This window comes from Plectropomus leopardus, chromosome 19, assembly GCF_008729295.1.
Source record: "Plectropomus leopardus isolate mb chromosome 19, YSFRI_Pleo_2.0, whole genome shotgun sequence".
NCBI classification, from domain to species: domain Eukaryota; kingdom Metazoa; phylum Chordata; class Actinopteri; order Perciformes; family Serranidae; genus Plectropomus; species Plectropomus leopardus.
In genome coordinates, this window is record NC_056481.1 from 16,825,264 (window position 1) to 16,850,999 (window position 25,736).

The following is a 25,736-nucleotide window of genomic DNA, read 5'->3' on the forward strand; positions in this document are numbered from 1 at the left end:
CATATTTTGCCTACTCTTAGTGTGTGCAAGCATAAAATGCTATGCTTTTCAAAATGTACTCATTCACTGGGCAAAACAAGAAGGCTTATTGAACTTATGTTACATGTAAAACATGCCGTATTCTTATGTAACAAATTATTATCGAAACCAAAACCAGGGCAAATTTGCCCTAGTTCGACTAATTAAAGACGCATACTTAAAGTGTCATTTTATCGGCCTGTCATATTGGCAGAAATGTTCATTTTGGGCCGATGCCAATATTTTAATTTTAAGCAGGTATCTACTGATACTGATGACATACTGATATTATCATGTATCTATATCACAGATACCCCAAAGAATCAGTCAGTATCTGGTGTGAATACCATTTGCCTCATATAGTGCAACGCATCTCGTTCCTATAGAGTTGATCAGGTTTGTGGAATATTTGCCCACTCCTCTTCCGTGGCTGTGTGGAGTTACTTGATATTGGCAGGAATTGGAACACGCTGTCGTACATGCTGATCCAGAACATCCCAAACAAGCTCAGTGGGTGAAACATCTGGTGAGTATGCAGGCCATGCATGAATGTGGATGTTGTCAGCTTCCAGGAATTGTGCATAGATTCTTGCAACATGGAGACGTGCATTTTCATGCCGCAATATGCCAGCCCATACCATAACTCTGTTGCCACTATGGGACACTCTGTTCACAACGCTATTCATCTGTGAATAGAACACTTTTCCACAATACCTGACGCCATTGAAGGTGAGCAATGGCCCACTGAAGTCAGCTACAACAACAAACTGAAGTCAGGTCAAGACCCTGGTGACGATGACAAGCACGCAGATGAAGCAGGCCCCGTCAAAACTTGCAACATCTGTGGCATGGTGTGTGGGGGCATTTATTGTGACTCTTGCCAGGCCACATCTGTGTAATAATGATGCTGCTGAATCATTATCTTGATATGCCACATCTGTCAGGTGGATGGATTATCTTGGAAAAGGAGAATTGCTCGCATACATGAATTTTAACATGTGGGGGGGGATAAATTTGCGACCAAAATACGAGGAAAATACATAAGTGTTAGATCTCAAACTTAAATCTGTGAAAAATGGGAGCCAAAAACAAGACTCTTGAGTTTAAATTTTTGTTCAGTGAATGTATGTTACCAGAGCATTATGTGCTATTCATTCATTATTTCCCCTCTTTCTATCTTTCTTCAGTTGGGTCAGAAGCAGCAGGAGCTGGACCGACTACAGAAACAAAACAACGATTTGAAAGAGCAGTTGGAAGACGCACTAGGGAGGGAACAAAGTGCCAGAGAAGGCTATGTGCTGCAGGTATTACTCTCACCGTCCATCATGCAGGATTAGTGTGGGTTTTAAAATTGACAACCCATGCAAATAGCATTCCAACATGAATTTTAATGAAAAACTCTTGTGCGTAAAGATTTTTAAAATAGTGTCAAGGTTTGCAAGACAGTATGAACTGGTCAAACGTGGTGCAGTAAATGTTAATTTTGTGTAGATTACATTTTTGTTACACAGGCTGCTGACTCGTGATAGATCAGATTTATGTGTGGCTACTGTAACTTGTATAAAATTCTACTAACAGGTGTGGGTGCTTATTCTCTGAAACTGATACGCATGGTTGTGGTGTTCTTAGCATGCGTTTTCACTAACTGTTTTTACGGAGTTTCACATCTCCTGGGAAAATAATTGATTTGATCTGATATGCTTAAGGTAAGAAACTTGATCAAGAGGCCTTGCGCTGTGCTTTTTCTCTTTGTTCATTCATGCTTTGTATGTGTGCCCTTTCCAAGCTTTATTTCTGCATGCTTTTTGGTGTGGCATACTTTAACTAATTGCTTTTTTTTTTTTTTTACATTGTGCAGTTTTAAGTGATACCATGAACTTATCACAGAGTGAATGTATGTTTTTTTTTTTATCCCATCATATTTAGTTTGCAAAAGTTAATCAGTATGTCTTTTTCCCTCAATCAGTATTTTAGTGACCCATCTTTTTTTTTTTTCTCCTTTTTTTGTGGGCGTTGGTGGGAGGGGGGGTATTCATTTACATCTTTTGATTTCCAAGTCATCTCTGAAAAAGCACAGTGGAAGCTTGGGGAAAAAACTTGCTCAAGAAAGAGATTGATATCAAGGAAGGAGAAAACTTATTTTCCTGGTTACCCCCGAGATGTGGTTCTCCGTATAGGGTAGGGGAAGTAGGGTGATGTCATTAATGAAACTGTCTCATCAATCTTTTTCAAGAGTGCAACACCCCCTTCCTCCTCACCGCACAGAGTGCCATGGCAACGCCTGCACAAGCTCAACCAAGATTTGCAGGGCGAGTTGGAGGCCCAAAAGCGCAAACAGGACCTTGCTCAGCAGCAGATTCGGTCACTAAAGAGGAGCTACACAGAAGCCCAGGATGCTGTAGGCCACCATGAGGCTGGCATTCAGGCTCTGCAAGATAAACTAGCATCTGCGATGGCTGAAATTTTGGCCAGTGAACAGGCCGTGGCCAGAATGCGTAATGAGCTCAAGCTAGAGCAGGAGCGCTCAAAGGAACAAGAAGAGGAATATGGCCGCAGTGAGGCCACACTAAGAGCCCAGCTTAAAGACAGTGAAGATAGACTCCGTGAAGTTGAGGCAAGCCTCTTAGAGAGAAACCAGGCCCTTAGGCACCTAGAGCGCCAGCAGGCCCTGCAACGAGACCACATGAGAGAGATACAAAGGCTGCAGGAGAGGTTGCAAGAGGTGACTGCTCGACTAAGTGCAACTGAAGAGGGTCAGGCGCTGAAGGAGGAGCGCCTGAGGCAGGAGCAAAATAGCATGCAAGAGAGTCACGAGAGGGAAAGACAGAATCTGTGTAGAAGGTTAGCTGAGGCTGAAACTGCAAAGATGGAGATGGAGAACCGACTGCTGGAGGCAGAGCAGCAGGTTGAGGCACTGTTAAGAGGGAGGCAGGCTGCTGGAGGAAAGGAATGCAGGGAGGAAATGCTAAAGTTGCAAGAGGAGCTGGCCCAGAGGACTGACATGGTAGAGTCACTGAGGGAGAGTGTGCGTAGGCTAGAAGAGGAGAAAGGCCATCTCACTTGCCGCTGTCAGGAGCTTCTTAACCAGATTTCAGAAGCAGACCGTGAGGTGAATAAGCTCCGCAGTCGTCTGGAAACGGAAGAGGCTGATTACTACAGCCTTGAGCACTCATATGAGAGGGCTACCCAAGAGTTTCAGAAAATGAGCCAGTTCCTTAGGGACAAAGAGGAGGAGATCAGGCAGACTAAAGAGATGTATGAGAGGTTGGTGGAACGCAAGGAAGAGGACTTGAAAGAGGCCCTTGTTAAAATGGCTGCACTTGGCAACAGCTTGGAGGAAACGGAACAAAAGTTGCAAGCTAAAGAGGAGCTTCTTTGTCAAATGAGTCAAAGTCTCTTAGATAAGGTTGAGCCCTGTAGTGCTGAAAAGGATCTGCAAGCTAAGCTTGTGGTTGCAGAGGACCGCATAGCAGAGCTAGAGCAGCATCTCAATGCCCTGCAGCTGGGCTATGCAGACCTACGCATGGAAAGGCAGCAAATCCCAGAACAGAGCAAGAATGCCAGGCTTAAAACATCGGCCTCCTTATCAGCAGAACTCTTACTTTCCTATGACAATACATCCAAGACAGAGAGCTCCCCAGATGATAAGGACTCTCAAGCTAAGAGACCAAGGATACGTTTTTCCAATATTCAGTGCCAAAAATACATAAATCTAGAGGGCGTCGACACTAGCCATGAGAGCAATACCTTTGCAGACACAAGACAGAAAAATAACCAGGATATACATGAAGACATTCATCAAAGTGAAGGAAACATCTCCTCTGATGTCACCCTTTCTCACAGCAGTGACCCAGAGAAGTTTATCTCTATCATACATGCCCTAGAGACTAAACTGTTAGCCACCGAGGATAAACTAAGAAACCTCACACAGAATCTAGAAGAGCCACGATCCGTCCAAGCAGAAGACATGTCCAGGATTGACCTAAAGATGACAGAAATGAAGCCTAACTCTGATAAGGAGTTTAGTTGTGGAAGTGAGACACAGAGTAGTACTGCCAATAAGCATTATGCCAAGGCCCTGGCATGTGTGGAAAATAGTCGAGAGAAAGTCAGAACTATCCTCAGTGGCTCTCATGATACCACTGATTCACAGCTGCACTCACTGTCAGAGATAGAGAAAGACTTGTTTGATGCATCAATTTACATCCGACAGGGACAAAAGGCACTGGAAGAGCAATCACTAGCTGTCCATCAAAATCAACCCCCAGAGACCCTAGACAAAGAAGCTTTGCACCTCTTTGCCAAAACTTTAGCGTTTGAGGCGGTCGTTTTGAACAAGATGGCTTTGTTATTACAGACTTCAAAGTCTGACCTCCTACAGTCTCTCACAGAGATATGGGAAGACATGGAGAACGTTAGAAGCGGTGACAAAGATTGCTTGGCTATAGTTTATGCTGATGTCTTGACCAGGAAGTTGATGTTAGAGAGCGCATTCTGGAAAGAGTTGGAGAAAGCTGAGACGGATGTTGCTAAATCCAAAGGGGGCAGTGTTTCAGATGATGTAGATGTGGATGCCACAGTTATTTTTAACACATTCATTAAAGCAGAGCTGGCTTACTCTATTCAAAACCTCAAACTTTGCTATGAAGAGAAATTCACAATACTGAAAAGGGAGCTAACCGAAGCCCATGATAACCTGCATCAAAGGGAAATGGCTCTGAAAGCAATTATTGAAGCTTCCAAAAGGCCTGATTTGAAAAATGTAATAAAAGAAGTCAAAAATAACTTTGGGTTCAGTAAACAAAAGTTGGCAGACATTCGCCCCCCGGAACTTGCTCCCTACATGGAGCAGATTGAAATGGAAGAGGCTAAAGGCTTGGCTGAGGAAATTGTAGACAGACACTTGGCTAGAGAAATGCCCTCTTGTGGTATCGACTGCATGGAATCACTGCAAAATGCACACGACAATTTGGCTAATGAGCTTCAAAGACAAGCAGCAGTCCTCCATAAGTATGCTCAAGAGATAGAAAGCGGTGGAAACCATCCTGGACTGGCTAAAATGATCCATGCTCTGCTGGGGCACCAAACGTCACATAATTTCACAAGTACCTCTCTCTGTATGCGTGAAGCCTTGATCCAGGCTCAAGTGGCTTATGTGGCATGCAGGTTACGAGCCATGCATGAACAAGACTTGGGCTGGTGTAAACAGACAGGTCAGAACATGGATGCTCTCGTCCAGCAACATGCCCGCAATGTCAGTGCAATCCAAGAGAAATATGAAGCATCCCTAGAGGATGAGCGCCTGAACTTCACGCAAACGTTGTCCAGTCTTCAAAAAGAGAACAATACACTTAAGAGTGAGATCAGCAAGCGTGTGAACCAGCTCTCCCAGCAGCAGGAGAAACTGTCTCTCCTGGAGGAGAATTTCCAGAAGGAGACTGAAGAGTTGATGCAGAAGCACAAGCAAGAGCTAAGCCGAGCAGAGAAAGGCCGTGCTTCAACAGAGCTGGCCCTCATGGAGACAACGGCAGACAGCCAACGAAAGCTAGAGGTGCTGCTGGTGGACATGGACACCATGGAGGAGCGGCATGAGGGTCATGTGAGGAAACTGGAAGAGCAGTTTGAACAGCGGATCTGTGAGCTCCAGCAAATCCACAAGCAGGAGATTGAAAAGTTACAATCCCAGTTTGTGGAAAACATTCAATGTATCCAAAAGCACCAACAGGACAAAAAAGGTCCTGAGGTCTCCAACTTGCCTCCTTGCAATGAGGCTGCTACACCAATGGAAGAGGAGGAGCAGGGGAAGGGGGAGGAAGCACAGATCATGTCAGAGGTGGACTCCATGGTGATTCTGAAGGACCGGATCCAGGAGCTGGAGGCTCAGATGAGCACCATGAGAGACGAACTGGAGAACAAACACCTAGAAGGAGATGTGGCCAGCCTGAGAGAGAAATACCAGAGAGACTTTGAAAGTCTTAAGGTTTTTGCTCTTTCATTTTACTTTAGAGATTTTTTAATAAGTGAGAGTACTAGATAAGTAGCAAGATCGCTAAATAACCTGCTGCTTTTGTTCATCAGTCTATTTATATGCACAAGAAGATTTGGAGTTGGGAAATGGTGTGATTTGAGATTATTTGTAAATTTATCAAGGTCAAAACCTTGATTACATCAGTTTGCTTGCATCCCTAGAGCCATGCTAAGGTTCAAGGAATGGTAAGGTCAGTCTGTTCATCCACCATTTTGGTTCTTACTGAAATATCTCGACAACTAGTTGATGATTGGTGGTCCTGGCTTTTGTTATACAGCCAATGGCAAGTCTAAAGTGTCATCATTACCAAAACTTGCACAAAATACCACAAAGACATTCAGGGCTTCCAGGTGATGAATCTTAATGACTGGTGGTGCCCTGAATCATCCGCTAGTGCCACCAGATTTATGGTTTTCAATGATCTCTAATCAGCTGTTGGATGAATTGCATCAAGCAACATTCTGGTCAAAATTTCACTTCATCCAATATTTAGTTTTATGTCAAAATAAACTGCCTTCTGCTGGTTATTCTGTGGTTCTTGGTTTTGGTTACTCAACCTCAAAAATAAAGGAATTCCAGGCAATACTGATGTACAAAAAACTGCAGAGCCTCACTTAACACCGACATTGTGTGTCAGTGGTCTTCATTTGGGCATTAACAGGCATACCATTTCCCACATTCAATAATAGAAGGAGTTGAGGTCTATAAATAACAAGTGCAGCTCTTCTGGAATAGAGCTTAACTGCTTGCTCTCTTACTAACACGGCAAAACTTCAGATCATAATAAGCTTGCATGGCTTCTATCACTGATTTTGCATGATACACCATGTAGCCTAGTAAACTATTGATAGATATTGTACTGTACCATTAGTCACACGTTAGAATATAGATGGTAAGAGCAAAGTGAGTTTCTTGATAACAGATTGGTGATCCTTTGTTTCCCTAGGCCACATGTGAACGTGGATTTGCAGCAATGGAAGAAACTCACCAGAAGGTAATACAAGACATCCAGAGGCAGCATCAGAGGGAGATTTCCAAACTAATGGAAGAACGAGAGAGACTATTGGCTGAGGAGACTGCTGCCACAATTGCTGGTAAATATAACTGTATTACCCACAATTGCTATACTTAAAAAAAAGACCTACATACAGTAATAAAATGTGTGTGATCTATCTTAAATGTAGCTATTGAAGCAATGAAGAATGCTCACAAGGAGGAACTGGAGAAGACCCATCGTTCCCAACTGAGTGGAATGAACTCCGACATTGATGAGCTTCGTTCACAATTCGAGTAGGTATTTTTAACAAGAACATAAAACTTTGTGAATGAGAAGCACCGTATTTTCTCTAAACAGCAACATGTTCATTTCATGTTTTTCTTTGATCTTAAAACATTTAAAGATCAGCGCATGCAGAGGTAAAGCTTGACAGTCAAACCCTGAAAATGCTATTCAGGTTTTAACTATGAGTCCTGGGGTTAAGAAAACGTCACATTATAGTACAGCTTATATGGACGGCCAGAGATTCCATATAGTGTGTGAACTCTGTGTTGCAGTGGTGACAAGTATAAGTACTTATTCTTGTCAGCTTGTCAGTGTTTGATAAACTAAAGCAACTTTTTACAATGCGTTTTGAAAAATCAACATCGAATCATGTGAGGAATCCACTCAATTCTCCGCTGGTTGACATCAGATGAATATTTGTTGCGATATTGTCTTAATCTGACTGCAGGGAGGAGCTACAGTCCATCCAGAGAGAACTGGAGGTGCTGTCAGAGCAGTACTCTCAGAAATGTCTGGAGAACGCTCACCTGGCCCAGGCACTGGAGGCCGAGAGGCAGGCCCTCAGGCAGTGTCAGAGAGAGAACCAGGAGCTCAACGCTCATAACCAGGTTTGAATACACATACATCCACATGTGCATACAAAAACATTTTTGTCTGGAGATTAAAACATAATTGTATTCTGTCCAACAGGAATTAAATAATCGACTGACTGCTGAGATCACTCGGATGCGCTCCTGTTTCAGCGGCGAGACCGCACTATCACCACTTACCCAGGGCAAAGATGTGTATGAGCTGGAGGTATGTGTAAGCAAACAATACACGTACACACACCGAGGATTTGATATTAAATCTCATGGTGTTTCAATCCGTATTGCAGGTGTTGCTACGAATTAAAGAATCAGAGATACAGTATCTTAAACAGGAAATCCACTCTTTGAAAGATGAACTGCAGTCTGCTTTAAGGGTAAGCAAAACCAGTCTTAATGTAATGAGAACAGTCCACTGAAGGCATGCAGCCACCTGTAATTTCTAAATGTCTTGTCTAGAAAAACTGAGAGGCAGCATCATTTGTTATTATGTCAACAGGACAAGAAATATGCCACAGACAAATATAAGGACATCTATACAGAGCTCAGTATTGTGAAAGCAAAGGCTGACTGCGACATTAGCAAACTGAAGGAGAAGCTGCTCATTGCCACAGAAGCTTTAGGCGAGAGGACTGTCGATGGAACGGTCACATCTGGATATGGTAAGTATGAATTGTTAATTTAATCATTATTTACACCAACTGATTGAAAACAAAATGTTTTTACAACTTCCAAGTATTGTAGGTCATTATTTTTACACCTCTGCACCAACAACAGCAGTTTTCTGGTTGGCCTTTAGTATGTTCTTCCTGTTCTCATGAGCGCAATATCTCAAGAACACCTCGATGGAATTTCCTCAAATTTGACACTATTGCGACACTATCGCATCCACTAGGACTCAATGATGAACTGATTACATTTTGGTGGTAAAAGGTCACTGTGGCCTTGCATCCGTCTCATTCTCCTTAACGTGGCTTCTTAAGATCACCTTGAGGCAATTTCTTTAAATTTGGCTCAAACATCCACTTTGACTTGAGGATAAACTGATAAGAAGTTGTTAATCCAAGGTCACAGTGACCTCAGATAATGTTTTGCCATGACTAAAGAATTAACACACTACGTCACAAAATTTCACAGAAATATTTAGAATAGAAAAGAATAGAATGACGATGTAATGACATTTTACATCCAAAAGTCCCAGGTCGACTTCACAATGCATCATAATTTTCTAAAAAAAAAAAGAAAAAAAAACACTTTTCTGGCTATTTTTCCATGTCATAACTGAAGAACAGAACGGGAGATGCTGACTAGATTGGTGACTCAATTGGTGACACACAATCTTGGGTGCCCACCGTGATACTGCTGTATAGATCTTATGTTCCGTGGGGTTAAAGATTTGTTTGAAGCATCCATGTTTTAGAATCTGTACCTTCTTTCCAGCAACATCCATATTTGAAGCTTTTTCAACTCTCATGGTTACATATAAGACTTGACAGACATGGATGTAAACTTTAACTACAACTTGACTGGTTCATGGAGTTATACAGCCACAAGGCAGTAATTCCATTTTTTTTATACTTGACATGAGGGAAATGTGATGTTAATAAAACAGTCTGTTGCAATTCAGCATCTTTAACCTATAAATTAATATATATTTTTACAAACGTTCCTGTATACGGTGTCTCTTTTGTCTTCTTTTGTGGTGCAGGACCTATATAAGGCAGATGAATACACATTAATATTGATTGTTAACAATTTTGCTGGTCGAGGTTTATGATCATAAAGGCATTCCTTCATTGTTTTTTTTTTAGATATTATGAAATCAAAAAGTAATCCAGATTTCCTGAAAAAGGAACGATCGACAACCTCCAAGCAATCAAGAGGCGTAAGGTCAAAGGTGAGTGTTAAGTTTAATAAAACAATTTTTCCCTCCCAAATAACAAGCATTTTGTCTCAAAATCAAACATACAGATGGAGTTAAATCCATGCACTCTTAAACTACCATTTCAGTTTGCTGTGTGACGTGCTGTTCAAGCTTTTGTCGTGCAGACGTTTATCACTGTTAATCGTTGCAGCTCAGCCACCACATACTGTAGACGTGTTTGAAAGTTGGTCGGTCAGGACGTTTTTACTGACAGTCTGTTGTCCTGTAAGTTTGTCATCTGTCTTGTTTTGTCCATCAGTCTGTCACTGAACAGGTCTCATGGGATAGCTGACACTCCCATTGTGGGGTGATTCCCCCCCAACCCCTGCCCCAAGATGTGCTGTAGGTATAGCATGTTGTAGAGCAAAGCATGCCCTTACCCCCCTTGCATGATTTCCCCTCCCTCCCAACCTGCACACCAGAGCTGACTGTAGTGATCACCCCTCAGTTAAATATCACAGGCGTGACCATTAGGAGTTCGCAAACTTTGCCCAACAGCCTCTCTTGGTACATTTCTCTCCCATACTGTATGCTTATAGTTTGACGTTTTTTGGAGTGTTACATGAAGTCGATACCACTCTCACGTCTGTACAGTAAATACGAAGCTGCAGTTACAGTTACAGCCAGTTATCATAGCTTAGCATTAAGACTGGAAATGAGGGAAAGCGCTGTAGCCAGGCTAGGTATATAAGAAATATCTGCCTCCTAGCTCCTCTAAAGCGCACCAGCTAACATCTCCTTTGTATGACTGGTGCAAAAACTAATGTTTAAATGACAGAAATTGTGGTTTTACAGTGGATTAGACAAAGGATTGATACCATGTTAATAAGTGAGCTTTAGAGATGCACATATGTGGGCTTTGTTTTCTTTGTACAGAGCCATGCTCACTGTTCCTTCAAAAAATCAACCCTCGAATGATACAGTTTTTCAGCATAGTCATACTTATTTAACAATGTCCTCCATTTACAAGGCTGTGCAGGCATTATGTTGTTTTTTTGTAGATAAACACAGAAGGCAGCATTGCTCTGGTTGCCTTAACAAAAAGTCACTGGGATTTTTCCATTGGATTTTGGATTTTGGCAGAAAATACACTCTGTGGCCAACAAAAGTTTAGGATGCTTCATCAAGATCATTTCACAAATGAACAGCCCAAATGCAGCCCAAACTTCAGCTACGCCGTCACAAGGCTATTAAGCTGTGTTCAATGAGTTATTGTTCCGTAGTCTCACTTGGCCATTTGTTGGGCTATTAATTGAAGTATTTAATGTTGTAGAACAAAATGTTATGATCTCTTAAACTTGTGTTAACCACAGACCATTGACTCCAAAATAAGAGACACTGGAGTGGTAAAATATTAACTAATTTCTTGGTTTTGGGATTCACTTCTGCACCAAATCTTCAGTCAGCTCACTGGCAGAACTGTGACTTGTTTGGGGTTTGCAGTATTAATTTATGATCAGGCTGCTCATGAACTGATAAACAATCTCGGACCATTGTATAGAGGAATAAGAGCACTCTTATTTTATGGAACATATTTTCTGTGCACCAACATTATTTTGCTATGTTCTCTGTAATTGTTGTCTTTTGTTTGTGGTTTTTGATTTTGATTTTAGTAGGTACTTTTTGTGGCATGACCATATTACAACATAACACACTTTTTCCTGTAGCTCTCACACTGAAATTAAAGTTTGTCATCCAGAGCAGTGAAATGTCTGGGATTGTATAAAACATACCCGTTTCGTGATGTCTGTGTGTGTGTTTGTGTGTGTGTGTGTGTGTGTGTGTGTGTGTGTGTGTGTGTGTGTGTGTGTGTGTGTGTGTGTGTGTGTGTGTGTGTGTGTGTGTGTGTTTTGACATGCCTCTCTGCCCACATTTAACCTTACTGTCTATAAATAAATAATATATTACTTTCCTTTGTCTTTAATAGAGCCTGAAAGAGGGACTAACTGTGCAGGAGCGTATGAAGCTTTTCGAGGCAAAAGATTCCAAAAAGATTTGAATATCAAGAATCTGAAGTTTCTTTTCTCTTTCCTGACCTCTGCTTTTGGTCAGAGTGCTATGGCTGTGCCAGCATCAGCTGAAGACTCTTATAGAATTACTCTTTAACGATCAATGACTTCTAAACCTGGACCTGCTGCTTCCATGCCTCTGATAAGTTGTCATATTTTTGTTTGATTTTTTTAATTAATGGAAAAAAAGATTTACTGAATCAATCCTGTGTAGGATTTCTATAAAAAAAAAATCCTTAGATGTATAATCTGTCCAGTATGGAGACGTGTCAAATAAGCTGTGAGAGGGATACATGACAGCATTTTTATTGATCCTCCAAAATGCCAAAACAGACAGCAATACACAGTATGAATAATATATATTTCCCAATATGAATTAAGTATCTGCTGTATTTTATTATTGTTACAGTTTCTATATCTAATTATTTTTAATGTGTTCAATGTTGCACCAGTTCTGTTGTACATAACTACTGGATATATGTAAGAGTATGGTTTGCTATTGATTGTTGGGGCATCTGCTGTACTATAACTATGGTTTGATTGATAGTGGAAAACAATGTGATGCTTAACTTGCTTATGTATGAGAGTTTTATAAAAAAAAATGGAGTGTCTTTGTGTGAAGGGGAGAAAGAGGGGTGGGATGCACTTATCACTTGACTACTTGAGGAAGCTTTTTTTAATTGTCGCAAATTTGGTGTAGTAAATTCAAGTCAATTATTGCAGTGCAACCAAACAGCCGACCTTTGTCAAATTTAGTGAACGACCGTGACTTGTAAGTGATACTGGATTAATATTCAATTTTTCTTCAAATCTGGATTTGTGTTTGCTCAGTTTTGACTTTGGTGTGAGAATATCATCTCAGAAAAAACTAAACTATTTAGGACTTTGCATGACTGTACAGTATCATTTGAATTGCAGAATGATCATGTTGCCTCATTTTCCTACTTTATGCTTTAGTGTGAAACTCTTAACACTAATAAGCTTTGCTTTGCAAGTCCTACTGTTTAGGTGTTGAGATTGAAATGTTTTACTGTAAGCGGCAGTCTTGAAGCACTTGGCCCAATCCCTGACCTCTCACTGAAATCTAGTCGTGCCTCAACTGAGTGAAGAATATAAACATCCATGAAACCTGTGCAGCTATGGATACACACTGTATAGTATTCAAACCACGCCTTGTATATATATATGCCACACGGAAGACTTCTGTGTTTTGTTTTAAACTTGTACCTTGCTCACTAGCTCTATATGAAATATATATGAATATTTTTTATTTTCATTTGAATGTATAACGTCAATTAAATGAAGTGTTTGGAAATCTGAGAGTAAAGTTTTTTCCCCCCAAGTAGCCACATAGAAAACGGTGGTGTTCTGAAATAATACAAATCCAGATTCCTGTGAATGAATTTAACACACATTTTCTGAGGCAGGTCAAAATTTGTAACAGGGGTACTAATTGAAAATGTAAAACTTTCAGTCAGTCATTTTCTGTAATTGCTTGTCCTCGTAAGGGTTGTGGGGGGGCTGGAGCCAATCCCAGCTGTCATCGGGCGGAAGGCAGATAGGTTGCCAGACTATTATCTATATAGACAGACAACCATACACACACACTCACAGTCACACCTAAGGGCAATTTAGAGGAGAGAACTGGAGAAAACCCATGCAGACTTGGGGAGAACATGCAAACTTTGCACAGAAGACTACAGACCAAACTGTGTTTCAACTGGGATTTGAACCAGGGACCCTCTTGCTGTGAGGCAACAGTGCTAACCACAACGCCACCATGCCACCCTAAACTTTTCATCACTTACCAAAAAAACAGTGAAATCTGTGACTTTATGCAGGAAAATCAGTGGAAATGTCAGTGAGAGTTGGAGAGAGAAGGGCTGGGAGGAGTTTGTTGTGTTGGCTGAATATTTAGCTAAATTGCTGTTTCACTGCACTCTCTCTCAATACTGGACCAGTTTCAAAAGTTGACAAAAAAAAACACAAAAATGTGAATATAGGGTCCAGCCCAAAATTACCATAGTTTCCCTTATTAATTGGAAAATACTTGAAACAAACTTAGTTTCAAAGTAATTCAAAGACACAGCACACACAGCACTTACCAAGCCACAGAAATGTTTTTACTGTGAAATTTTATAGTTGCCAAGTCTTCATTTTTCATGTATCACTGAAGCGCACTACACTTTACAGGCCATGGAAAGCCCCTCAGGGAAACTGTCCTGCTGCATCATGGAAAGCACATTCAACTTTTTACAAGGTAGCAATAATGGTAAGTATTACCTCAAATCTGCACAATATGTTGTCTAGAAACAGCAAGCCATATACTGTTTAAAATGTCATCTAACTATAACACAATAACTTGCCATTCTATATTTTATTTTTTTCTCTTGACATTACCAAGTAATTTCTGTACTATAAATTCCTTTTGAATTGACTGTACTTAGTTATTCTGTAATGTATTATCATTACCAACTTAAACTTAAAAGGCAACCAAAGTAATGTGCTATGCACTTTACAGGCTGTGATGCAGTAATTATGAATATGTTGATATAGTTAGGCCTAGCTAATTAGCTGTGCTAACTCATGTTCTCCACCTCCCTCCTCTTCCTCTTTATTGTCTTTCAGAGCATCTATCAGTCTGATCCAGAAAGTGGCCTGGTCCTGTGGATCGTCAGGCTACAGCAGGTCAGTCTTCTTTCACACAATTTTGCATAAGCGTGTGTAAAGTGACAGCTTACGACAAAAAAAGCGGATATTTTGTGCATGCAAACGTAGTCACTATGTTATGTTCCCAACTAACTCTAGGCAAGAAAGCAAACAAGTATTTCTCAGATTGCTGAACTATTCCTTTAAGAGCTACCTGCTAGGTTATCTACCTTGACAGACCATCCAGACTTGACTTTGAGACTCTCCAATTTATTATCAGGAGGCAGCAGGTTGGCAAGCAGAGCATCAAGGTTTGCACTTTCAAGAGTCAACTTCAGACTTTTTAGAGGAGACAACACAGCACTTAGGTTAGTCGTTCTCATGACGACTCCAGCTATATACAGGTATTTCAAATTGACCAGAGGAACAAAGGCATTAGGATGGAAGTCGTGCAGGATGCTGTGCCCTATATATATATATATATATATAATATGTGTATATATATATAAATATATATATATATAATCCAATAGTCCATACCAGAGCCTTGTCAGGTCTTTGAAGGTGCCGGCTACCATGAAATCAATGATGTTTAAGCTGAGGTTGAGCTTCACTAGCCTCCGCAGCTTACTGAAGGATTTCTTAGTGATGTATTTCAGCAGGTTGAGCTGCAGGTAGAGCTGCTCAATCATTTTTAATGAGAGATAGGCAAGTCAGCTTCTTCAGAGGGACGAACAAGTTGGGATCAATGTGCTGTACTTTGTTCTTTACAATCCTTAAAAGCGTGAGGTGGGTCAGACCTTTGAATACGTCCTGCTGAATGTTGAGCTTATTTTGATTTAGCTGCATCATTTTCAGCCCTCAGTAACCATCAAATGTTATATGAGATATCTGCCTCAACCCACAGTTGATGAGATAAAGTCAGCTTGTATTCCCCCCTACCCAGCGTCATCTGGGCAACATTGGAGGCCTGATGGACAGAAAGAGTTTTAAGAGCGTCATTAAGCATATCGACCACTGGCCCTGCCTTGATGCTGCGTGTAACCTTCAAAAACTCTACAAAAAACCTATTTGGACCTGGAGCAGAAGTGGTAGATATTCTTTGCTCCAACTTTTCCAAAATAAATCTGACATGTACTGCAAATGCTTCCAGTGGCGTCTTATGTACAGGTCATTCTTGTCAAAGACTCCAGGTAGCAAAATTCGCTTGGCATTCAAGAGCAAGATGTGGTTTAGGGTAAGGGGCTCCAGTTGGGGTCACTGGAGACTTTAGTGATACGGCAAGGGTAGTGATAGGCTTATTTGTGGTAATATTTAAAGACAGATGACTGAGAAAATGTGTCTTTAAATATTTTATCCACAGGAGGGCGCCATCTGCTTAGATTTTAGTCAGGCTACAAAAGAGACACTTTTCATGTCTAAAACAGCCAAATAGGCTTTTGTCAGTAAGACTTAAATCTGTGAGACATCACGCCAATATTAAGATTTATTTATTTATTTATTTGGGAAACTCACCTTTTAAGAGTGACCGGGTGATATTAACCCATTCCGTCGATGTTCTGTTTTGTCTTTACGCACAACTGTAAAAAAACAATCATTAATACACAATGGCGTCTATGTTGGTCTGATTTTTCTGTTTGATGCGTTTAATATTTCTCATTATTTATATGTGCATAATACAGTTATTTCAAATTATTTGCAAATAATTGTCTGGATAATAGCATTGTTTCTATAAAGCATATGAAGAAAAATCCCCAATTTTATCTTTTTTTTTTTTAATGACTCAATTTCGATTCACCTTATATCAATTTTATATTGAAAAAAGGTAGATCAGACAGGCATTTTGACCTCTTCAAGCTGAATGTCCATTGTGGGCTCTTCTGGTCTTGGCAGCTGACCTTTGGCGCTGTGTCTAGAGTGTGAGGGTGGTGAAGTGGCCAGTGGACATGGGGCAGCCCAGCGCTCAGTGCCTGTCCTGGGGGGGACAGGTAGTCCTCTGTTAAGTCTACATTGAGCTTTCCCCTTAGGGCCTGACCTTTGCAGGGGGGCCCCTTGAATTACATGCAAAGGCACAGGTGACCCCACTGATGGCGATTTAGCTTAAGGAGCTGCTTCACCTTTAGCACAGCCACCGACTGTGTCACAGTAGATAGAGCAGAATCAGGTGCTGATGCCACTGTGAATTCGTTTGTCTCTTCTTTAAACTTTAAATGATAGTGATGATGGCATTAAGCTTCATGGTCTTTCCCAATGTGACCAACCAGCAGACTGAAGAACTTATGTTCAAATAACATTAGAAATTAGACACAATGTCCGCAACTCATGATCAGAACTTGCTGGATCCTTAAAGTACATAATAAAAAAAGAAAGACCAGCACAGCACTTCAAATTGCTGTTTTTTGATGTAAACGTCCAAGTGTTTCAATTTTCAATCGTCCTATTGGAGTGCTTTTCTTGTCTTTCTTTTTTCTTAATAATATGAAAACAGAGTACTTTACTTCCCATTTTATCTTTAATTGTTTCACTTTCAAAAAAAAACCTTTGTTTTTTACTCAGTTTATTCAAAGAAATACAGTGTGTATAGTACATTTTATTGTCATCAAGTGAAATGATGCAGTCCAACATGATATCATCCATATAAAACAATTTACCCTTTAAAACATTTTACTTACATTTATTATAATTACAATTTCTACAAATCCACTCAAAGGATTGTCTCTCAGCATAATTTTAATGGACTTAATCGTTCAAATGATAATGATTGAAATTATTAAGTGCTGATGCTACAATTTAATTTTTTTTAAAAGAATCTTAGAACAATCAATGTCCATTGTGCATTTTTGAGACTTTTTTTTCTTCGAATTTCATTCATTCAGTCCCTGTTTGTCTTATAAGGTGCAAAATGTTTGAGGTTCATGTCATGTGAAACTGAGAGTAAGAGTGACAGCCAGTTCAGATCAAAGGCATGCCAGTAATAATGAAAACAACTGCATTTGAACACCTGTCTGAAGTCAGTTACAGTTACAGTCAGAAGTTTAATTGTCATTAGCCGTCAAAGGGCTCGGTGGACACTGGACTTCTAGTCGCTGTATGGATGGGGGTCTCTTTGGGGTTTTGGCAGAGGAGGGGATGTCGGTAAACACCACTGATCGGCCATCAGGGCAGAGCAGGACACTGGAGTCCGCCTCACACTTAGTGGTTCTGCTCTGCCAGAAGGCCTCAGCAGAGCTGGGCCTCATACCGAGACCACCAGGTGAGAGGACCTCTGTGTTCACCACCGACGCCTGACTCATCTTGATCAGCATGTCCAACGACTGCTTGCGGCTCTCCAGTGATGCCTTCATTGCCTTTCTCTCGCTTTCGTTCTCTTCTTCTTCTTTTTTATCCTCCAGCTCCTCGTCCTCCTCCTCTGTCTCTGTCGTGTTGTCTTTAAGGCTGCCATCCTCCCTTATGCCGTGGTCGCCGCTGGAATCCATCGAGTCCCTCTTGACCGACAGATCCAGAGGCCCATCACTCTGACGAGCCGTCCGCTCCAGTGCCTGATGAATGTGGGAGAGCTCGCTGCGGATTTTGCTCAAGTGTTCCCAGAGATGGCGCTGGGCGGGAAGGTCTTCCTTCTCCAGGTGGGAGATTTTACGTTCAGCCTCCTGGTACTCTTGCAAGGCTTTGGAGAGGTCACTGAGGAGCGCAGCCACTGACTCTGAGGTTCCCTCACCTATTGTTCGGGTAGGAATTGGGTCCTGGCTGTTTGGTCCTCCACAGGTTGAAAAGGAGGAGGTTTCACTGTTTGGACTGGTGAGAGGATCGTTGTACCACGGTTCAGTGGGCCGGGTAGGAAGCTGAGCATCCTGTAAACTGAGGATCAGAGAAATTTAGAGATTTTCCATATATTTCCAAGTTATAATAATCTCTGTAGATAATCAGGAAAAAGTGACAATCATACTCTTACTGCTACATCTTTTACTACTTCACAACAATTTCAACAAAATTAGGAAACCTTTATGAAATATTTACCTTCCATGGAAGAGAAGTTTGTCCGCTGCCATATTAAGAGTTGATGCAGTCTGAATATTCTTCAGGAGATCCAAAGTGAAACCACCCATGGCTGGCTTCTTCTCCACAGGTCCCTCATGGCTCCCCAGAGGCGCCCCTGTCCTTTTAAGGCCCCAGCTTGTTTTGCCTTCCTTAGCTGTAGCCTGCAGTTTATCCCCCAACCTGTACCCCTGATCGGGGGACTCTCTTTGAGGTGACACCCACCCAGCAGGGGCGACTGTGGTAGTCCCCGGTCGCAAAGCAGGCACTTTCCACAAATTGACTTTCGGCTGGAAGCCAGACAGGGGATTCGCCTCTAGATTGTTTGTGGATGTCTTAAGCGCTTTGCCGGCATCGCTTTGACTGGAGGCCGGTCCGAACGTGTGCTCACACAGGAAGGGGTAATAGAGGCGAGGGGGGATAAGAGCTCTGTCGGCGTGGGTGCTGGAGGCAGGGTGCATGAGCTGAGCGGCAGATGCCAGAAAGGGAAGCTGGGCAAGCTGCGCGTGGGTCTGGGCGGTGACACCTGTGGTGGCAGTGGGAATAGCTGAGTTCATGTAGGAAAAAAGACTGGGGCTAATGGGGTAGCCCACCCCGAGCACTGACAGGTTGAGTCCGGTGGGATCCTGGTAATCCACCAGATTTGGTGGTGGAGGGTAACAGGGGATTGAACTACTCACTCGCGGCTGAGCGCCTTCAGCTTTGGCCTTTGTGTGGCTGGACGCTAACAGCCGCCACTGCTCCGACAGCAGACTAGGAGCTGTCAGATACGTCTTAGATAGCTTGTAGTGTTTCAGCTGGGCTTCTACCTCTACAGAGCGTGCCCTTAAAAGCTGATCTTCCAGGGAGAGCATGTCAGCCATCAGCAGCTCAGACTCGGGCTGTTTCACTTTCTTGGTAGCGCAATCGGCGGCATCTCCTCTGTTGCGCTCGCTAGAATTCTCTTTTGTCAGACCAGTGACCTCGACTCCCTCACCTCCTCCCGCCTCTTCTTCATTCTCTGGTCCCTGGCTTTCCATGTCCTCACCTTCCTCTTCCACAGCCCTTCGTTGCCTTTGTCCCTCCTCGGGCCGTGTCACCTGCTCTAGTGCCTCTTTCCCAGAAGCATGATGTCCGTGTGCCTGCTGAAAGGGTCGTAGCTGCTCAGGGTGCAGGATGTTGCCCTTTTTATACGGCCAGTCCGACTCAATGAGCAAAGAAAGGGAGTTCTTGCACAGGCTGTACTTCATATGGTTGTACAGGTGGGACTTCTCCATGCAGGTGAAGGGACACTGGAAGCATTTGTAGTTGTAGGGTTTGCCCCATGGCCGGGGGATATAGTGAGGCTTCTTGGGCTTGCGTTCTTTGTGTTTGCTGGCCGACGTCACCTTACAAGCATCGTCCTTGGACATGATTGAGTTTTGATATTTGTAACGATTGTGTATTTGTATGAAAATGACAATTCAAGTTAGTTTTTTAGATTTTATATGTTTTGTGGCCAGGTTCATTTCATTGTTTTTTCCTCAGGTTGGTAAGGTAGATGAAAAAGAGCATTTCTTGAACCTGTGAAGACAAAACAGTTTTGTATGAACAAAGGTCATATATTTAAAATAATAATAAATCTGAACATCCGCGTTAAAGTTCTGTGTGTACTGAAGGGTGCTATATATCATTATGCACATATGTGTATTAGGAGCGCACATTTGTTGTCTGCCTGAGCTAAGGGTTGCCACTAACCTAACTGCAGGGAGGCCCACGCTGCTCTATTCTCACTGTACCTGCCACTTCTCATTAGTTCCAGTGCAGCACCAGGCGCTAGCAGGGTCCAGGGGCTGGGGGGCAAAACGGGGGCCGTCACAGGGGACTCTGCACCTGTGCAGGGGGCCCTCACAACACTAACAGGCCTGCTCCAGCTTCAGGCTGGACCCTGGGAGGTCGGCTACAGGCGCAGCGTGGCCAGGCTGCGGGTTGCAGGTATGGAAGAGAGCGGAGTCGGGGGTTTGAGGCCTGGTTCTTAATGAGAGCCTGGCATCATGCCTATAGGGCGTCATTAGTGCCAGGACTGAGATCTGGGTCAGGACATGGTGCACAAGTTCAACTGCGCTCCTTTACTCTGTCTCGTCTCTGCATTTAAAGTTGGGTCATATTTTATTATGCAATAAAAGGAATACAAGCATAGATTATGAGAGGTCACATATCGATTATTAGATCTATTCTACAAGATATTTTACATATAAAAAGACTTTTTTAAAAGCTTTTTAATGTTTTTTTTTTTTGTAACTCAATGTGTCTAATGAAAGAGGACAAAAACCTCTAGGCACCAATAAATCTAATGATGTACATTTTATTTTATTTATTTTAATTATTAACACTATTTTATTTTGTCTTTCTTCCATCAATCAAATATGTTAAACAGCTATTGGCACCTTTTGATTTAGTCATGCAAACCGTTCACTGTCTGATTCTAGTTTCTTCTTTTTCTCTCTCATATTTTGATCCCTCTCCATCATCAATTAGAGAAAGGAATTCTGAGGCATTAGTTTAATTAATATCCCTCTCTTCTTTAATCCCTTAAAATAAATTTAAATACTCTTGTTTTTTCTCATCTGTTAAATTACAGAAACTTTGTGATCTTTTTATACTTAAAGCCAGGCCGGTGGGTGAACCCTGCAGTGAAAAAAGATGTGAGGATGAGTGTGCTCCTCAATTTAAAACACTCTGCTTTGAGGCTTTTATTTTGTCTTTTTTTTCTCCCTCAGGTCATTCAAAGATGAAAGTCTGTGTGATGTTCAGGGTCCAAGCTGAAGTTAAAGACAAACTCCGCTAACCATTCTTTTTCTGTCTTACACAGACGGCTCATGACAAAGTTTTGATCCAAAGGCCAGCAAAGCAAACACAGGTGATGGATGTCCGCTTAGCTGAGAGACAGCAGACAACCTCATCTATAAAAGCCGCACAGCACGAAGGGTGATGATGAAAGACGCGGTGAGTCTAACACAGGATGGCAGGCTGTTGCCAACCACTATCCCAACTGGACCCTAAGACTTGTCCCGTTTTGCGGCTGACCATTTGATTGGCTCACTTGTCCGCCCCCGGGGCTCTGACCTGAGCTTTGAGCTCATAATGGAGCCTAACAGCTGCTGCCACAATCCAATCAATAAAAATCATTTTTACAGTAGATTTTCTTTCCCCTCTCCTGGCCACTGCTATCCGCTCGCCTCTCATCTGACTGTGCACTTTGGCCCCCCGCTGCCCCATATCCAAACCCTGCGGTCTTGTTTTAAGCTTTTAGGGCTGATGATAAAACAAGCCTAACCGCTTCAACATCTATTGTTCCAATTAAGGAGGTTCACCACACTAAAAGCTTTGACAAGTTACATGCAACAGCAACCACACCACTGAGAGCCTACGGGACGGACCACACAGTACACAGTGAGTAAATGCACACAACGGCTGTAAGTGAAATTGTTTTTTAAAAGCTTTTATAAATTCATACTTAAAGTAAAATTTACCTAATATGGCCGTCAGGATGATGAGTTGGCTGTCTGAAAAAGAAAAGAGATAACAAATTTATTCTCATTTATATCTCTGTTTAATGCCTCCTTTTCAATGTAATAAAAAATTATAACTCAATTTGATATTGCTACCAAAACCCTTAAAAACATTTTTTTAAATAAACAAAATAAATGTAAGTATGTATAAATAGAAAAACAGAAAAAAATACTGGCATTAAAATATTACAGCCAAATATCAGACAAACTTTTACATTTTTTTGGTTACAAGAAATGCATTAGAATCACATTTAATAACGCTATATTGCAAGAATAAAATCAGTGGCAATTCATTGCATAAATCTAACTTCAAAAGTGCATGTATTCGGAAATAAAAATCTATTTTATAAAATTGTCTGACGTCTTTGAGTTGAGAAAATTAACAACCCAATTGCATTAAAACACATTTTAATGTGTCCAATTTCCAAGTGTTTAATAAACTACAAAATAAAATACTTTAAATTTTTAACAACACCAAAAGCATTTTCTCAATGTAGTGAAAAAGCACTATGTACATCAGGCCTCTCGTATTTAAAATATCACTTAGTCTTAACAAACTGACCTGCTGGAAAGCTATGAGCTACTTCTTAAAAGTGGAGAAGAAATCATCCCTACCTAGAGAGCGTCCCGGTGTGGCTGGCTGTCACTCCTCTGCAGCGGCACTGAGAGGGCAGCGCATCCCGCTCAAATAGGAGCGCAGGAGCGAGTGTGGAGATATATATTGACTGGGAGCATTGCCCGCAGGCACTACAATACAGCAGCTCCCCCCCTCCACTGCCCTCACCCCTCCCTTCCTTCTCCTCTCTCTCTCCCCCCTGGATTGTCAAATGTGGTCTCTACCTTGCAGCCAGAATGCAATATAACAACTTACACAATATTGACAAAAGTTAGTTTGGTGATGTCTTATCGTTGTAACGAACTGTGGAGGTGATATTTGTCAGGGATAATTCTTCTGTTCATATAAAGTCATTTTCAGGGTTGCATCATTATTGTTTTTAAACTTGAGGCTGAAAACTGAAACAATTGTTCAATTAGTTTACATTCTCTGTGTTTGTCTGAGTATTAGAAGCATTCAGATGAGAAAACTAATTGTTAAAGCATTTCTTTGTTTTGTTTTTGAAAAACATTTTTTAAAAAGAGAGAGACAAAGAGGAAACAGTAGAGACAAGAGACCTTAAATATAAATTCTTGTGCCAATGCTTGACAAATCATAAAAGTACAGTTTAAAAGAAAATCTCTTGAAAATCATTTTTTAAAATAATTTATTTCATAAATGAAATAATCATTTCCCATCAGCTTGTCAAAGAAATATATTAAATTATGAGAATTATATGAAAATGCTTAAAACATGATGATTTTCAGCAGAGTTAGAATCCAAACACATAATGAACTAGTTCTTCAAATTATGCAAGAAAAGAAGAAAATTTCTCAAAAACATTTTCTCAGTTTATCTTTTCAAACAAGGTTGCTTGCATCTTTCTCTTCTGCTCCTCTGAAATTCACAGTTACGCATTTTAAATACAGACTATCATCCTCTCATTTCACAATCCATTTTTGCTCGCTGTGTTCACTTTTATCATGTGCAATGCATCTTATTATTGTCACATTAAATGGACCCGTGAATTTTTTCATCAGGTGATTTATTCTGTGGTGTGAAAAAGGCGTGTGTATCTGCTGCAACAATTCAGCCTAATAAATTAATCTACCAGTTGTCAACTACTTAATTTATCACCAACTAATCTGACAATCAATTAGTTAATTTTTAAAGGGGGAAAAAGTCAAAATTCTGCGATTCTAGCTCCTTAAATGTGAATGTTTTTGTCTTCTTTTTTTTTCAGAAAACTGAATATCTTTGGGTTGTGAACACACGAAAAAGGCATTTGAGGACATAATTTTGAGCTTTGGGAAATTACTGAATTGAGTTTTTCACCATTTCCTGACATTTTATACACCAAACACCTAATTAGTCAATAAGTCAAGAAGTAATCAAGATATTGATTTACAACATATTTAATTATTAATTGCAGCCCTAATCTTCTCTGGTGCACCTGTATCTGCATGCCTTGTTATTAATGTCAACCACAATTCTGTATGAGTGTGTTTTAGGGTGCCTGGCTTTTTTTCCACTTCACTTCACCTGCATCTGGGGGGAGGGCAGCCACCCTCAGTGTAGTGGGGCACTGGCTGAGTTACTGACATGAGCTGTAAGATCACATCCACAGGCGAAGACTGACATGTGTGTCCTTTGATACACGTCAGTCACCTCCTTTTTGTCCTTTCCCATTTTACCTGTCCTTCTTATTTATCCCTTTGTCTTTCCTTATTCCTTATCGCCCACCCCTTACGCTTCATTTCTCCTCCTTTAAAACAAACCCAAACCTCTTAATCTCCACTTTTTTCCTTCTTTCTTTAACCCATCTGCTCTCTTAGCCCGTGGCGGGCTTTGGGTCAACTCCAGGTTCTTCATTTCTCTCCTCTGGCTGGGTGGGAAGCGCGCATGCGAGCCCCCTTTGAGAAATGTCAGTGTCCGTGTGCTGGGAAAGTCGGGGACCCTTCACGAGCCATCAGAGCCGCTGTCACACCGAGGCGGCCAAATGGAGACTGACAGGCCACTCCATAGAGCCTAACCATCTGTACCAAATGTGACAGCAGGGGAAAGAGGATGTCTGGTAAATCAGGAGGAACGACAGGAGCGCACTGTGACATGGAGGAGGGAAGTAGAGACAGAAGAGAAGCAAAGATCCTCCACTTCTTAAAGCGCAGGCACATGGGAGATGATGTCAGTTATTTTTCCAAGAGAGTAAGAGAGACTGTTTCTTGGGAGACAGTGTCAGTTTCTCCTGTTAAGTGTAAGTGTGTTAAGTGAGGACTGACTCCTTCAGTGCTGCTACTTCCTTCAGCCTCTTCTGTTGTTGAATTCACAATATTAACCCTTGGAAACCTGGAGTGACATCACCTTTCTTGTGCTGCCTTTAGATGCCTTTCACAATTTAAACCTGTTAGGCCTAAGCAAACTGCTTCGATGTCTTCTAAAATTATGTGAGAAAAAAAGGCAATTTACAACTTGGTAAGAAAGGTTCCACAAATTGCAAAACAAGAAATGCTAGGAAAAATTATAGCTGTAAATATAGATTATACTATACATATATGTATAATATCATACCATACTATAATTACCACTATAATTTTTAAGCACTTTTTCAGGTCATTTCCTTGTTTGTTTGTTTGTTGTTTTTTCTTTTTCTTTTATTTTTGTTCCTTCGGGTAATTTTCTTAATTAATTCTTAATTTCTTGTTAATTTTTGGGTAATTTCTCCTTAAATTAAATTGCACAATCACAATTATAGTTTAAAGGCTGTTTCCAGATTATACTTTTTTTTTTCTTTTTACTTTATCAATTTAACGCCACGGACTGTGATGGATAAGAACAAGAGGGTCAAAGTTAAATCTGCAACCTTATGTTAAAGTCCCAACTGTCCCAACTGTATGCATACTCCATGTAACTGTATGCACTTTGAAATGGCAGCTGCATTACATACTGAAAGTATAAAGTATAAGTAAAATGATACAATTCGGAAAACAGCTATGGTGACACCAATCAGTTCGCATTATACAAAATAAGAGAACATATCTCTAATAAAACACTCACTGGTTTAATTACTCAGTCACCAGGTTTA

The 25,736-nt window shown here is 41.2% G+C and overlaps 2 protein-coding genes and 1 pseudogene across 6 annotated transcripts in view; 1 reads left to right on the top strand and 2 right to left on the bottom strand.

Moving 5' to 3' along the window:
- The window catches only part of si:ch73-103b11.2 (early endosome antigen 1), a 62,914-nt gene extending 49,751 nt beyond the window's left edge, over positions 1–13,163 (top strand). For 3 of the 5 annotated variants that reach the window (XM_042507979.1, XM_042507980.1, XM_042507982.1), the window contains 10 exons: positions 1,206–1,322; positions 2,252–5,998; positions 6,993–7,140; positions 7,231–7,336; positions 7,777–7,936; positions 8,019–8,126; positions 8,206–8,292; positions 8,415–8,577; positions 9,727–9,812; positions 11,767–13,163. In XM_042507979.1, coding sequence (XP_042363913.1) covers positions 1,206–1,322; positions 2,252–5,998; positions 6,993–7,140; positions 7,231–7,336; positions 7,777–7,936; positions 8,019–8,126; positions 8,206–8,292; positions 8,415–8,577; positions 9,727–9,812; positions 11,767–11,838 — 4,794 coding nt within the window. In that variant the 3' untranslated portion in view covers positions 11,839–13,163. The other 2 variants (XR_006106865.1, XM_042507981.1) reach the window with 2 other exon arrangements.
- Positions 13,164–14,700: 1,537 nt separating this feature from the next.
- Positions 14,701–16,044, bottom strand: LOC121959078 (annotated as a pseudogene).
- Positions 16,045–17,532: 1,488 nt separating this feature from the next.
- prr35 (proline rich 35) lies at positions 17,533–19,920 on the bottom strand. The gene is made up of 3 exons (XM_042508256.1): positions 19,506–19,920; positions 18,512–19,472; positions 17,533–18,352 (listed from the first exon to the last, which is right to left on the bottom strand). The coding sequence occupies exons 1-3, from the start codon at positions 19,918–19,920 to the stop codon at positions 17,533–17,535; spliced, it is 2,196 nt and encodes a 731-aa protein (XP_042364190.1).
- Positions 19,921–25,736: the final 5,816 nt, after the last annotated feature.

Excerpts from the sequence above, each read along its gene's own strand:
- prr35 (XM_042508256.1), bottom strand. The coding sequence starts at position 19,920 with ATGTCCAAGGACGATGCTTGTAAGGTGACGTCGGCCAGCAAACACAAA. Across the intron at positions 19,473-19,505 it reads TGAAGAAGAGGCGGGAGGAG|AGAATTCTAGCGAGCGCAAC; the intron begins GTGAGGGAGTCG and ends GTCTGACAAAAG. Across the intron at positions 18,353-18,511 it reads AAACTTCTCTTCCATGGAAG|TTTACAGGATGCTCAGCTTC; the intron begins GTAAATATTTCA and ends TCTGATCCTCAG.